Source organism: Rhinoderma darwinii, chromosome 6, assembly GCF_050947455.1.
Source record: "Rhinoderma darwinii isolate aRhiDar2 chromosome 6, aRhiDar2.hap1, whole genome shotgun sequence".
Taxonomy (NCBI): domain Eukaryota; kingdom Metazoa; phylum Chordata; class Amphibia; order Anura; family Rhinodermatidae; genus Rhinoderma; species Rhinoderma darwinii.
In genome coordinates, this window is record NC_134692.1 from 1516373 (window position 1) to 1532401 (window position 16029).

General features: G+C 49.4%; 1 protein-coding gene across 1 annotated transcript in view; it reads left to right on the plus strand.

Moving 5' to 3' along the window:
- The window catches only part of ESYT3 (extended synaptotagmin 3), an 81303-nt gene extending 65805 nt beyond the window's left edge, over positions 1-15498 (plus strand). The window contains exons 8-12 of the mRNA XM_075831018.1: positions 5937-6057; positions 6182-6358; positions 12475-12557; positions 14787-14835; positions 15394-15498. Coding sequence (XP_075687133.1) covers positions 5937-6057; positions 6182-6358; positions 12475-12557; positions 14787-14835; positions 15394-15498 — 535 coding nt within the window. The remainder of the gene's footprint in view (positions 1-5936; positions 6058-6181; positions 6359-12474; positions 12558-14786; positions 14836-15393) is intronic.
- Positions 15499-16029: the final 531 nt, after the last annotated feature.

Sequence of the window (16029 nt, forward strand, 5' to 3'; positions counted from 1 at the left end):
ATTATATCCTCCAGAGACATTACATCATATGTGTGACTGATATCAGCCGCTCCTCTTATATCACTCCAGCACTATTATATCCTCCAGAGACATTACATCATATGTGTGACTGATATCAGCCGCTCCTCTTATATCACTCCAGCACTATTATATCCTCCAGAGACATTACATCATATGTGACTGATATCAGCCGCTCCTCTTATAACACTCCAGTACTATTATATCCTCCAGAGACATTACATCATATGTGACTGATATCAGCCGCTCCTCTTATATCACTCCAGTGCTATTATATCCTCCAGAGACATTACATCATATATGTGACTGATATCAGCCGCTCCTCTTATAACACTCCAGCACTATTATATCCTCCAGAGACATTACATCATATGTGTGACTGATATCAGCCGCTCCTCTTATATCACTCCAGCACTATTATATCCTCCAGAGACATTACATCATATGTGTGACTGATATCAGCCGCTCCTCTTATAACACTCCAGTACTATTATATCCTCCAGAGACATTACATCATATGTGTGACTGATATCAGCCGCTCCTCTTATAACACTCCAGCACTATTATATCCTCCAGAGACATTACATCATATGTGTGACTGATATCAGCCGCTCCTCTTATATCACTCCAGCACTATTATATCCCCCAGACATTACATCATATGTGTGACTGATATCAGCCGCTCCTCTTATAACACTCCAGCACTATTATATCCTCTTATATTCGTATAGGAGCGTTATATGCACTGGTCAGCGAGGGTTAAATATTGATTATGATTCTAAGTTCAGATTGGAAATCTGGTATAAACGCTTCTCGAGGGTCTGTGTGTATAAATACATGGACTAAGTTGCGCCGCTCGCATTTCTGCCGTATTCACATCCTAAGGCCGGATTTACACGAGCGTGTGCGTTTTGCGCGCGCAAAAGGTCCATAACAGCTCGGTATGATTTTCGCGCGGCCGCCATCATTATGACGCTCTGTTTGTAGCACGCGGTGCTTTTCTCTTTTCATTCATACTTTTTACTGCTGTTGCGCGAATCACACGGAAGTGCTTACATGTGCTGCGCGTGATGCGTGGACAACGCACAAAGAACGGACATGTCGTGAGCTTTACGCTGCGTGAAACTCACGGACAGTCAGCGCGGCCCCGTAGACTAACATAGGCCCGTGCGAGGCGCGTGAAGTCACTCGCGTTGCTCGGATGTATATCACGTGCGTCTGAATAAGCCCTTCTAAGTGCGATTGTAAAATCTGCTGGGAAATGGGGAGGAAATCCCCAAAAAAGTATCTGAGAAGGGAGGGAGGGTCAGTGCGTTACTGGAGCGGAGCAGGTCCCGCAGCCGTATATTGGAGTGGGGGAGCGATATATATATATACACACGTGTGGGGGGTGCCGGCCGAGCAGCTGTATATTGGAGAGGGGGAGCGATATATATATACACACACGTGTGGGGGGTGCCGGCCGAGCAGCTGTATATTGGAGAGGGGGAGCGATATGTATATACACACGTGTGGGGGGTGCCGGCCGAGCAGCTGTATATTGGAGAGGGGGAGCGATATATATATACACACACGTGTGGGGGGTGCTGGCCGAGCAGCTGTATATTGGAGAGGGGGAGCGATATATATATATATACACGTGTGGGGGGTGCCGGCCGAGCAGCTGTATATTGGAGTGGGGGAGCGATATATATATATATACACACGTGTGGGGGGTGCTGGCCGAGCAGCTGTATATTGGAGAGGGGGAGCGATATATATATATATACACGTGTGGGGGGTGCCGGCCGAGCAGCTGTATATTGGAGAGGGGGAGCGATATATATATACACGTGTGGGGGGTGCCGGCCGAGCAGCTGTATATTGGAGAGGGGGAGCGATATATATATATACACGTGTGGGGGGTGCCGGCCGAGCAGCTGTATATTGGAGTGGGGGAGCGATATATATATACACACGTGTGGGGGGTGCCGGCCGAGCAGCTGTATATTGGAGAGGGGGAGCGATATATATATATACACACGTGTGGGGGGTGCCGGCCGAGCAGCTGTATATTGGAGAGGGGGAGCGATATATATATATATATATACACGTGTGGGGGGTGCCGGCCGAGCAGCTGTATATTGGAGAGGGGGAGCGATATATATATATACACACGTGTGGGGGGTGACGGCCGAGCAGCTGTATATTGGAGAGGGGGAGCGATATATATATATACACGTGTGGGGGGTGCCGGCCGAGCAGCTGTATATTGGAGTGGGGGAGCGATATATATATACACACACGTGTGTGGGGGGTGCCGGCCGAGCAGCTGTATATTGGAGAGGGGGAGCGATATATATATATACACGTGTGGGGGGTGACGGCCGAGCAGCTGTATATTGGAGAGGGGGAGCGATATATATATATACACACGTGTGGGGGGTGACGGCCGAGCAGCTGTATATTGGAGAGGGGGAGCGATATATATATATATACACACGTGTGGGGGGTGCCGGCCGAGCAGCTGTATATTGGAGTGGGGGAGCGATATATATATATACACACGTGTGGGGGGTGCCGGCCGAGCAGCTGTATATTGGAGAGGGGGAGCGATATATATATATACACACGTGTGGGGGGTGACGGCCGAGCAGCTGTATATTGGAGAGGGGGAGCGATATATATATATACACACGTGTGGGGGGTGACGGCCGAGCAGCTGTATATTGGAGTGGGGGAGCGATATATATATATACACACGTGTGGGGGGTGCTGGCCGAGCAGCTGTATATTGGAGAGGGGGAGCGATATATATATATACACACGTGTGGGGGGTGACGGCCGAGCAGCTGTATATTGGAGAGGGGGAGCGATATATATATATACACACGTGTGGGGGGGTGCCGGCCGAGCAGCTGTATATTGGAGAGGGGGAGCGATATATATATATATACACGTGTGGGGGGTGCCGGCCGAGCAGCTGTATATTGGAGAGGGGGAGCGATATATATATATACACGTGTGGGGGGTGCCGGCCGAGCAGCTGTATATTGGAGTGGGGGAGCGATATATATATACACACGTGGGGGGTGACGGCCGAGCAGCTGTATATTGGAGTGGGGGAGCGATATATATATACACACGTGTGGGGGGTGCCGGCCGAGCAGCTGTATATTGGAGAGGGGGAGCGATATATATATATACACACGTGTGGGGGGTGCCGGCCGAGCAGCTGTATATTGGAGTGGGGGAGCGATATATATATATATATACACGTGTGGGGGGTGCCGGCCGAGCAGCTGTATATTGGAGAGGGGGAGCGATATATATATATATATATATACACGTGTGGGGGGTGACGGCCGAGCAGCTGTATATTGGAGAGGGGGAGCGATATATATATATACACGTGTGGGGGGTGCCGGCCGAGCAGCTGTATATTGGAGAGGGGGAGCGATATATATATATACATGTGTGGGGGGTGCCGGCCGAGCAGCTGTATATTGGAGAGGGAGCGATATATATATATACACGTGTGGGGGGTGCCGGCCGAGCAGCTGTATATTGGAGAGGGGGAGCGATATATATATACACACGTGTGGGGGGTGCCGGCCGAGCAGCTGTATATTGGAGAGGGGGAGCGATATATATATATATACACGTGTGGGGGGTGCCGGCCGAGCAGCTGTATATTGGAGAGGGGGAGCGATATATATATATACACGTGTGGGGGGTGCCGGCCGAGCAGCTGTATATTGGAGAGGGGGAGCGATATATATATACACACGTGTGGGGGGTGCCGGCCGAGCAGCTGTATATTGGAGAGGGGGAGCGATATATATATATATACACGTGTGGGGGGTGCCGGCCGAGCAGCTGTATATTGGAGAGGGGGAGCGATATATATATATACACGTGTGGGGGGTGACGGCCGAGCAGCTGTATATTGGAGAGGGGGAGCGATATATATATATATACACGTGTGGGGGGTGCCGGCCGAGCAGCTGTATATTGGAGAGGGGGAGCGATATATATATATACACGTGTGGGGGGTGCCGGCCGAGCAGCTGTATATTGGAGAGGGGGAGCGATATATATATATACACGTGTGGGGGGTGCCGGCCGAGCAGCTGTATATTGGAGTGGGGGAGCGATATATATATACACACGTGTGGGGGGTGCCGGCCGAGCAGCTGTATATTGGAGTGGGGGAGCGATATATATATACACACGTGTGGGGGGTGACGGCCGAGCAGCTGTATATTGGAGTGGGGGAGCGATATATATATACACACGTGTGGGGGGTGCCGGCCGAGCAGCTGTATATTGGAGAGGGGGAGCGATATATATACACACACGTGTGGGGGGTGCCGGCCGAGCAGCTGTATATTGGAGAGGGGGAGCGATATATATATATACACACACGTGTGGGGGGTGCCGGCCGAGCAGCTGTATATTGGAGAGGGGGAGCGATATATATATATATACACACACGTGTGGGGGGTGCCGGCCGAGCAGCTGTATATTGGAGAGGGGGAGCGATATATATATATACACACGTGTGGGGGGTGCCGGCCGAGCAGCTGTATATTGGAGAGGGGGAGCGATATATATATATATATACACGTGTGGGGGGTGCCGGCCGAGCAGCTGTATATTGGAGAGGGGGAGCGATATATATATATACACACACGTGTGGGGGGTGCCGGCCGAGCAGCTGTATATTGGAGAGGGGGAGCGATATATATATATACACACGTGTGGGGGGTGCCGGCCGAGCAGCTGTATATATTGGAGAGGGGGAGCGATATATATATATACACACGTGTGGGGGGTGCCGGCCGAGCAGCTGTATATTGGAGAGGGGGAGCGATATATATATATATACACACGTGTGGGGGGTGCCGGCCGAGCAGCTGTATATTGGAGAGGGGGAGCGATATATATATATACACACACGTGTGGGGGGTGCCGGCCGAGCAGCTGTATATTGGAGAGGGGGAGCGATATATATATATATATACACGTGTGGGGGGTGCCGGCCGAGCAGCTGTATATTGGAGAGGGGGAGCGATATATATATATATACACGTGTGGGGGGTGCCGGCATTTTGCACCTTTTTTGGATTTTACGCAGCTCTTGCCTTTTTTCTAAGGGCCCATTCACACGAGAGTGACCTACGTCTGGAATCGCGCACGGCACACTGACCCATGAGAGTCCGCTGTGTGAAACTCACTGCATGTCCTATATTGGTGCGTTTTCCGTCGGCGCATTATTCAAGCTTCAACTGGCGTATGAAATGTCGATCTTAGTAAATTTTCCCCTTTTTGTTTCTTTCATCGCCATTTTCAAGGTCTCTACTTGCTGTCAGTGACTAGGAACAGTCTTGTTTACATCCAGGGGCTTAAAACCCACCCTGATCTAGTCTGGTTTACAGCAGCAGCGCAAATCTCTCTCCTGATTGTTTGTTACAATGTACCAGTGCAGGTAAAATGAATCAGTCTGGAGTCCAGGCAGTTTAGTTTACAGCGGAATGTCTAGACTGGTTACAATTGTAACAAACGCTCAGCTGTGTGAGCAGAACTAGGTCAAGTCCCTGAATCTAAACGAGAATGTTTCCATTCACTGACAGCAAGCAGTGATCTTAAACATGGCAATTGAATCACAAAATCTATTAGAAAGTTGCAGGACTTTTCATTATACAATAATGAAGCGATATTTACATAGGACTGAACACGGCCCTTTAACCCTTCCCTGACCAGAGAGAGCCCATGGAACACAAGACAAGGCTATATATGCAGTTTATACAGTGCCCCCCACCCCCTATAGTAGAAGTGTTCTTATAATCCCATGATCCTCCCTGATTGTCGGCTGGCGTCTGGCTGTGTGGGTCTCTCCCGTTCTTCATTGTTTTCTCCTGGTTTGCTTCTTGCAGCGACATGTCGGACGGGATGATCGTCGACCTCATTGCGTCGTATCTGGTGCTGCCCAACAGATTTACATTCCCTCTGTGCGGCCAGGTGAACGCTGCCGAGCTCCGCTTCCCGGTGCCGCAGGTGAGTGTAATAAATGTGCGGGCCGTTATGCTGGGGGGCGGGCGACGATTGGTCTGAATGTTATTGAAGTGTCGGGTGGGGGCTTCAGACTTACCGCAATGTGACGTCACGTTCTACTTTTCAGGGCGTTTTGAGAGTTTATCTTCTTGAGGCCGAACATCTGATTCCGAAAGACAATTATCTGAAGGGCATCATAAAGGGCAAGTCTGACCCATACGCCGTCATGAGGGTAGGAAACCAGAACTTCAAGAGCAGGACGATCAAGGAGAATCTAGATCCTCGCTGGAACGAGATGTACGAGGTGAGAGGACGGATCCCACACGTGTAACACCCCGGAGCCCCATATGTGATATCACTGTGCCCCCGACATGTGATGTATACTAGATATCTGCCCCGACATGTGATGTATAGTAGATATCTGCCCCTGACATGTGATGTATAGTAGATATCTGCCCCGACATGTGATGTATAGTAGATATCTGCCCCGACATGTGATGTATAGTAGATATCTGCCCCTGACATGTGATGTATAGTAGATATCTGCCCCCGACATGTGATGTATAGTAGATATCTGCCCCCGACATGTGATGTATAGTAGATATCTGCCCCCGACATGTGATGTATAGTAGATATCTGCCCCTGACATGTGATGTATAGTAGATATCTGCCCCGACATGTGATGTATAATAGATATCTGCCCCTGACATGTGATGTATAGTAGATATCTGCCCCCGACATGTGATGTATAGTAGATATCTGCCCCCGACATGTGATGTATAGTAGATATCTGCCCCCGACATGTGATGTATAGTAGATATCTGCCCCTGACATGTGATGTATAGTAGATATCTGCCCCGACATGTGATGTATAGTAGATATCTGCCCCCGACATGTGATGTATAGTAGATATCTGCCCCCGACATGTGATGTATAGTAGATATCTGCCCCGACATGTGATGTATAGTAGATATCTGCCCCCGACATGTGATGTATAGTAGATATCTGCCCCGACATGTGATGTATAGTAGATATCTGCCCCCGACATGTGATGTATAGTAGATATCTGCCCCGACATGTGATGTATAGTAGATATCTGCCCCCGACATGTGATGTATAGTAGATATCTGCCCCCGACATGTGATGTATAGTAGATATCTGCCCCCGACATGTGATGTATAGTAGATATCTGCCCCCGACATGTGATGTATAGTAGATATCTGCCCCTGACATGTGATGTATAGTAGATATCTGCCCCCGACATGTGATGTATAGTAGATATCTGCCCCGTGTGATGTATAGTAGATATCTGCCCCCGACATGTGATGTATACTAGATATCTGCCCCGACATGTGATGTATAGTAGATATCTGCCCCGTGTGATGTATAGTAGATATCTGCCCCCGACATGTGATGTATAGTAGATATCTGCCCCGACATGTGATGTATAGTAGATATCTGCCCCGTCATGTGATGTATAGTAGATATCTGCCCCGTCATGTGATGTATAGTAGATATCTGCCCCGACATGTGATGTATAGTAGATATCTGCCCCGTCATGTGATGTATAGTAGATATCTGCCCCGACATGTGATGTATAGTAGATATCTGCCCCGACATGTGATGTATAGTAGATATCTGCCCCCGACATGTGATGTATACTAGATATCTGCCCCCGACATGTGATGTATACTAGATATCTGCCCCGACATGTGATGTATAGTAGATATCTGCCCCGACATGTGATGTATAGTAGATATCTGCCCCTGACATGTGATGTATAGTAGATATCTGCCCCCGACATGTGATGTATAGTAGATATCTGCCCCCGACATGTGATGTATAGTAGATATCTGCCCCCGACATGTGATGTATAGTAGATATCTGCCCCTGACATGTGATGTATAGTAGATATCTGCCCCGACATGTGATGTATAGTAGATATCTGCCCCCGACATGTGATGTATAGTAGATATCTGCCCCCGACATGTGATGTATAGTAGATATCTGCCCCGACATGTGATGTATAGTAGATATCTGCCCCCGACATGTGATGTATAGTAGATATCTGCCCCGACATGTGATGTATAGTAGATATCTGCCCCCGACATGTGATGTATAGTAGATATCTGCCCCGACATGTGATGTATAGTAGATATCTGCCCCCGACATGTGATGTATAGTAGATATCTGCCCCCGACATGTGATGTATAGTAGATATCTGCCCCCGACATGTGATGTATAGTAGATATCTGCCCCCGACATGTGATGTATAGTAGATATCTGCCCCTGACATGTGATGTATAGTAGATATCTGCCCCCGACATGTGATGTATAGTAGATATCTGCCCCGTGTGATGTATAGTAGATATCTGCCCCCGACATGTGATGTATACTAGATATCTGCCCCGACATGTGATGTATAGTAGATATCTGCCCCGTGTGATGTATAGTAGATATCTGCCCCCGACATGTGATGTATAGTAGATATCTGCCCCGACATGTGATGTATACTAGATATCTGCCCCGACATGTGATGTATAGTAGATATCTGCCCCGTGTGATGTATAGTAGATATCTGCCCCCGACATGTGATGTATAGTAGATATCTGCCCCGACATGTGATGTATAGTAGATATCTGCCCCGTCATGTGATGTATAGTAGATATCTGCCCCGTCATGTGATGTATAGTAGATATCTGCCCCGACATGTGATGTATAGTAGATATCTGCCCCGTCATGTGATGTATAGTAGATATCTGCCCCGACATGTGATGTATAGTAGATATCTGCCCCGACATGTGATGTATAGTAGATATCTGCCCCCGACATGTGATGTATACTAGATATCTGCCCCCGACATGTGATGTATACTAGATATCTGCCCCGACATGTGATGTATAGTAGATATCTGCCCCGTGTGATGTATAGTAGATATCTGCCCCCGACATGTGATGTATAGTAGATATCTGCCCCGACATGTGATGTATACTAGATATCTGCCCCGACATGTGATGTATAGTAGATATCTGCCCCGTGTGATGTATAGTAGATATCTGCCCCCGACATGTGATGTATAGTAGATATCTGCCCCGACATGTGATGTATAGTAGATATCTGCCCCGTCATGTGATGTATAGTAGATATCTGCCCCGTCATGTGATGTATAGTAGATATCTGCCCCAACATGTGATGTATAGTAGATATCTGCCCCGACATGTGATGTATAGAAGATATCTGCCCCGTGTGATGTATAGTAGATATCTGCCCCCGACATGTGATGTATAGTAGATATCTGCCCCGACATGTGATATATAGTAGATATCTGCCCCCGACATGTGATGTATAGTAGATATCTGCCCCCGACATGTGATGTATAGTAGATATCTGCCCCGACATGTGATATATAGTAGATATCTGCCCCCGACATGTGATGTATAGTAGATATCTGCCCCGTGTGATGTATAGTAGATATCTGCCCCGACATGTGATATATAGTAGATATCTGCCCCCGACATGTGATGTATAGTAGATATCTGCCCCCGACATGTGATGTATAGTAGATATCTGCCCCCGACATGTGATGTATACTAGATATCTGCCCCGACATGTGATGTATACTAGATATCTGCCCCGACATGTGATGTATAGTAGATATCTGCCCCCGACATGTGATGTATAGTAGATATCTGCCCCCGACATGTGATGTATAGTAGATATCTGCCCCCGACATGTGATGTATAGTAGATATCTGCCCCCGACATGTGATGTATAGTAGATATCTGCCCCTGACATGTGATGTATAGTAGATATCTGCCCCCGACATGTGATGTATAGTAGATATCTGCCCCGTGTGATGTATAGTAGATATCTGCCCCCGACATGTGATGTATACTAGATATCTGCCCCGACATGTGATGTATAGTAGATATCTGCCCCGTGTGATGTATAGTAGATATCTGCCCCCGACATGTGATGTATAGTAGATATCTGCCCCGACATGTGATGTATACTAGATATCTGCCCCGACATGTGATGTATAGTAGATATCTGCCCCGTGTGATGTATAGTAGATATCTGCCCCCGACATGTGATGTATAGTAGATATCTGCCCCGACATGTGATGTATAGTAGATATCTGCCCCGTCATGTGATGTATAGTAGATATCTGCCCCGTCATGTGATGTATAGTAGATATCTGCCCCAACATGTGATGTATAGTAGATATCTGCCCCGACATGTGATGTATAGAAGATATCTGCCCCGTGTGATGTATAGTAGATATCTGCCCCCGACATGTGATGTATAGTAGATATCTGCCCCGACATGTGATATATAGTAGATATCTGCCCCCGACATGTGATGTATAGTAGATATCTGCCCCCGACATGTGATGTATAGTAGATATCTGCCCCGACATGTGATATATAGTAGATATCTGCCCCCGACATGTGATGTATAGTAGATATCTGCCCCCGACATGTGATGTATAGTAGATATCTGCCCCGTCATGTGATGTATAGTAGATATCTGCCCCGACATGTGATGTATAGTAGATATCTGCCCCCGACATGTGATGTATAGTAGATATCTGCCCCCGACATGTGATGTATAGTAGATATCTGCCCCTGACATGTGATGTATAGTAGATATCTGCCCCGACATGTGATGTATAGTAGATATCTGCCCCCGACATGTGATGTATAGTAGATATCTGCCCCCGACATGTGATGTATAGTAGATATCTGCCCCCGACATGTGATGTATAGTAGATATCTGCCCCGACATGTGATATATAGTAGATATCTGCCCCCGACATGTGATGTATAGTAGATATCTGCCCCGTGTGATGTATAGTAGATATCTGCCCCGACATGTGATATATAGTAGATATCTGCCCCCGACATGTGATGTATAGTAGATATCTGCCCCCGACATGTGATGTATAGTAGATATCTGCCCCGACATGTGATATATAGTAGATATCTGCCCCCGACATGTGATGTATAGTAGATATCTGCCCCCGACATGTGATGTATAGTAGATATCTGCCCCGTCATGTGATGTATAGTAGATATCTGCCCCGACATGTGATGTATAGTAGATATCTGCCCCCGACATGTGATGTATAGTAGATATCTGCCCCCGACATGTGATGTATAGTAGATATCTGCCCCCGACATGTGATGTATAGTAGATATCTGCCCCGACATGTGATGTATAGTAGATATCTGCCCCCGACATGTGATGTATAGTAGATATCTGCCCCCGACATGTGATGTATAGTAGATATCTGCCCCGACATGTGATGTATAGTAGATATCTGCCCCCGACATGTGATGTATAGTAGATATCTGCCCCCGACATGTGATGTATAGTAGATATCTGCCCCTGACATGTGATGTATAGTAGATATCTGCCCCCGACATGTGATATATAGTAGATATCTGCCCCCGACATGTGATGTATAGTAGATATCTGCCCCGTGTGATGTATAGTAGATATCTGCCCCGACATGTGATATATAGTAGATATCTGCCCCCGACATGTGATGTATAGTAGATATCTGCCCCCGACATGTGATGTATAGTAGATATCTGCCCCGACATGTGATATATAGTAGATATCTGCCCCCGACATGTGATGTATAGTAGATATCTGCCCCCGACATGTGATGTATAGTAGATATCTGCCCCGTCATGTGATGTATAGTAGATATCTGCCCCGACATGTGATGTATAGTAGATATCTGCCCCCGACATGTGATGTATAGTAGATATCTGCCCCCGACATGTGATGTATAGTAGATATCTGCCCCTGACATGTGATGTATAGTAGATATCTGCCCCGACATGTGATGTATAGTAGATATCTGCCCCCGACATGTGATGTATAGTAGATATCTGCCCCCGACATGTGATGTATAGTAGATATCTGCCCCCGACATGTGATGTATAGTAGATATCTGCCCCGACATGTGATATATAGTAGATATCTGCCCCCGACATGTGATGTATAGTAGATATCTGCCCCGTGTGATGTATAGTAGATATCTGCCCCGACATGTGATATATAGTAGATATCTGCCCCCGACATGTGATGTATAGTAGATATCTGCCCCCGACATGTGATGTATAGTAGATATCTGCCCCGACATGTGATATATAGTAGATATCTGCCCCCGACATGTGATGTATAGTAGATATCTGCCCCCGACATGTGATGTATAGTAGATATCTGCCCCCGACATGTGATGTATAGTAGATATCTGCCCCATGCTTGTGGTATACTGTAAATATGTGTGATGTCCATCTGTATGTTGGCCTTTACGGCCGTGCTATGTGTATATAGATGGTCCTGTGCAGTATATACCTCTCCCTATGTATAACGCATGCCCGTCCCCCTCTCTCTTTTTAACAGTTTGTCATCCACGAGGTTCCTGGGCAGGACCTGGAAGTCGACCTTTATGATGAGGATCCTGACAAGGACGATTTTCTGGGCAGGTAATGTCTGCTGTTTTTGGAGGGGTCATATACTTCAATAGAAGGGGATATATACGTGATTAGAAGGGGTCATACATATAATGGGAATGGGGAGAGGTCATACGAGTGATGGGGAGTGGTGATTAGATGGGGTCATACACTTTATGTGGATGGGGGAGGGGTCATACAAATGATAAGGTCATACACGTGATTGGGAGAGGTCATAATGTAATAAGAAGGGGTCATACACTTAGAATGGGTAATATACGTGATGGGGACGGGTCATACACTTGATTAGAAGGGGTTGTACTAGTTATGGGTGTGGGTGATACAAATGATGGCGATCGGCCATACACGTGATGGGGGGGACACTGCGGTTCTGTGATGGGGGGGACACTGCGGTTCTGTGATGGGGGGGACACTGCTTTTCTGTAATGGGGGGGACACCGCGGTTCTGTGATGGGGGGACACTGCGGTTCTGTGATGGGGGGGACACTGCGGTTCTGTGATGGGGGGGACACCGCGGTTCTGTGATGGGGGGGACACCGCGGTTCTGTGATGGGGGGGACACCGCGGTTCTGTGATGGGGGGGACACCGCGGTTCTGTGATGGGGGGGACACCGCGGTTCTGTGATGGGGGGGACACCGCGGTTCTGTGATGAGGGTGACACCGCGGTTCTGTGATGGGGGGGACACTGCGGTTCTGTGATGGGGGGGACACTGCGGTTCTGTGATGGGGGGGACACTGCGGTTCTGTGATGGGGGGGACACCGCGGTTCTGTGATGGGGGGGACACCGCGGTTCTGTGATGGGTTGGGGGACACCGCGGTTCTGTGATGGGGGGGGGACACCGCGGTTCTGTGATGGGGGGGACACTGCGGTTCTGTGATGGGGGGGACACCGCGGTTCTGTGATGGGTTGGGGGACACCGCGGTTCTGTGATGAGGGGGGACACCGCGGTTCTGTGATGGGGGGGACACCGCGGTTCTGTAATGGGGGGGGACACCGCGGTTCTGTAATGGGGCGGACGGACACCGCGGTTCTGTAATGGGGCGGACGGACACCGCGGTTCTGTGATGGGGCGGACGGACACCGCGGTTCTGTGATGGGGGGGACACCGCGGTTCTGTGATGGGGGGGACGACACCGCGGTTCTGTGATGGGGGTGACACCGCGGTTCTGTGATGGGGGGGGGGACACTGCGGTTCTGTGATGGGGACACCGCGGTTCTGTGATGGGGGGGACACCGCGGTTCTGTGATGGGTTGGGGGACACCGCGGTTCTGTGATGGGTTGGGGGACACCGCGGTTCTGTGATGGGGGGGACGAGACACCGCGGTTCTGTGATGGGGGGGGGACACCGCGGTTCTGTGATGGGGGGGGACAGACAGATGGGGGGGGGAACACAGCGGTTCTGTGATGGGGGGACACCGCGGTTCTGTGATGGGGGGACACTGCGGTTCTGTGATGGGGGTGACACCGCGGTTCTGTGATGGGGGTGACACCGCGGTTCTGTGATGGGGGGGACACCGCGGTTCTGTGATGGGGGGACACCGCGGTTCTGTGATGGGGGGGACACCGCGGTTCTGTGATGGGTTGGGGGACACCGCGGTTCTGTGATGGGGGGACACCGCGGTTCTGTGATGGGGCGGACACCGCGGTTCTGTGATGGGGCGGACGGACACCGCGGTTCTGTGATGGGGGGGACACCGCGGTTCTGTGATGGGGGGGACGACACCGCGGTTCTGTGATGGGGGTGACACAGCGGTTCTGTGATGGGGCGGACACCGCGGTTCTGTGATGGGGCGGACGGACACCGCGGTTCTGTGATGGGGGGGACACCGCGGTTCTGTGATGGGGGGGACGACACCGCGGTTCTGTGATGGGGGTGACACAGCGGTTCTGTGATGGGGACGGTGCCCTCTCTTCGCATTGTTTGTGACCTGCTTTTCCCAGCGATGATTCTCCCAACATTTTAAGTGGTTTTGTGACAACAAGAACACCCCCTGGAGCCCCCGAGATAGAATAATAATAACGGCAGCCAATTATTTCTCTGAGCTGACCTCTATGGATGTCTCGTCATCACGTTCGGTCTAATGGATCTTTAGAGATGAGACCAGAGCAGATTCTTGTTGTCAGAAGACCCCTCAAAGGTCCCGCTGCAGCCCAGTATTACAGACAGGGGCTCTGGTTCCCATAAGTGCTCCATGGTGTCTTGTGTAGCTGTGTAACGTGTGCTTTGTGTCCTGCAGTCTGGTCATCGGTCTGGAGCATGTCATGAAGGATCGCATGGTGGATGAGGTGAGAAGATTTTCTGCTATGTGTCACGTTGGGTATGTGGACCCACTGGGCCTTACCGCCTTGACGTTATGGCAGCCGGCCAACAGGTCACAGTCTATAGTTCGTATAGTGTACCTGTGATAGCTCAGACAGTAGCAAGACAGGCTCGGCTGGGACTAGGCAGCAGCCAGGCGTGGTGAAGCAGGACAGGCGTGGTACTCCGCGCAGCACGGCTCCGACTCAATACGGCACTTGACCAGGATAGCATGGGATACAGGAACGGAAAACACTTAGGAGACCATTTGCGTAGACAGACTAGGGAAACGACAACAAAGCTCAGGCAATGCAGGAAGGGACAGAGCCCTTCTTATAGTCCAGGGTGATCTGGGAGCAATCCGCTCAATCTCACCCTGGTGGTCACTGTGGAACAGGACGGCTGCATGTGCAGACATCTCTGGAGAGAAGGGCGTTGACCAGATGGAAGGAGTTTGTGGTCGGCGACCCCGGACGTTACAGTATGTGTAGAGTGGACAGTGACCGGTGATACATGGCTGACCTCTGCTTCTTCTCTCCCTCCAGTGGTTCCCGCTCAGTGATGTGGTCAGTGGGTCCGTTCATCTGAAGCTTGAGTGGTTCTCGCTGTTGGCCGCACGTGATAAGCTGCCGGAGGTGAGTGATTGGTAACTGGAAGGTTCCCAGCCCAGTGCCATTGCAGCAGCTACCACCGGGCCCTGGACGATGAGAAGTCACAACCTCCTTGTGATAAGTGATCGATGTTTAACCTGCACAATCGCCCCCAACATCAAGTCCCAAAGATCGGTGATCCGGTGCAGTGATATAATAACGGTGTATTTACCTCAGAGATGGGGGTGATCCGGTGCAGTGATATAATAACGGTGTATTTACCTCAGAGATGGGGGTGATCCGGTGCAGTGATATAATAACGGTGTAGTTACCTCAGAGATGGGTGATGATCCGGTGCAGTGATATAATAACGGTGTAGTTACCTCAGAGATGGGTGATGATCCGGTGCAGTGATATAATAACGGTGTATTTACCTCAGAGATGGGGGTGATCCGGTGCAGTGATATAATAACGGTGTATTTACCTCAGAGATGGGTGATGATCCGGTGCAGTGATATAATAACGGTGTAGTTACCTCAGAGATGGGTGATGATCCGGTGCAGTGATATAATAACGGTGTAGTTACCTCAG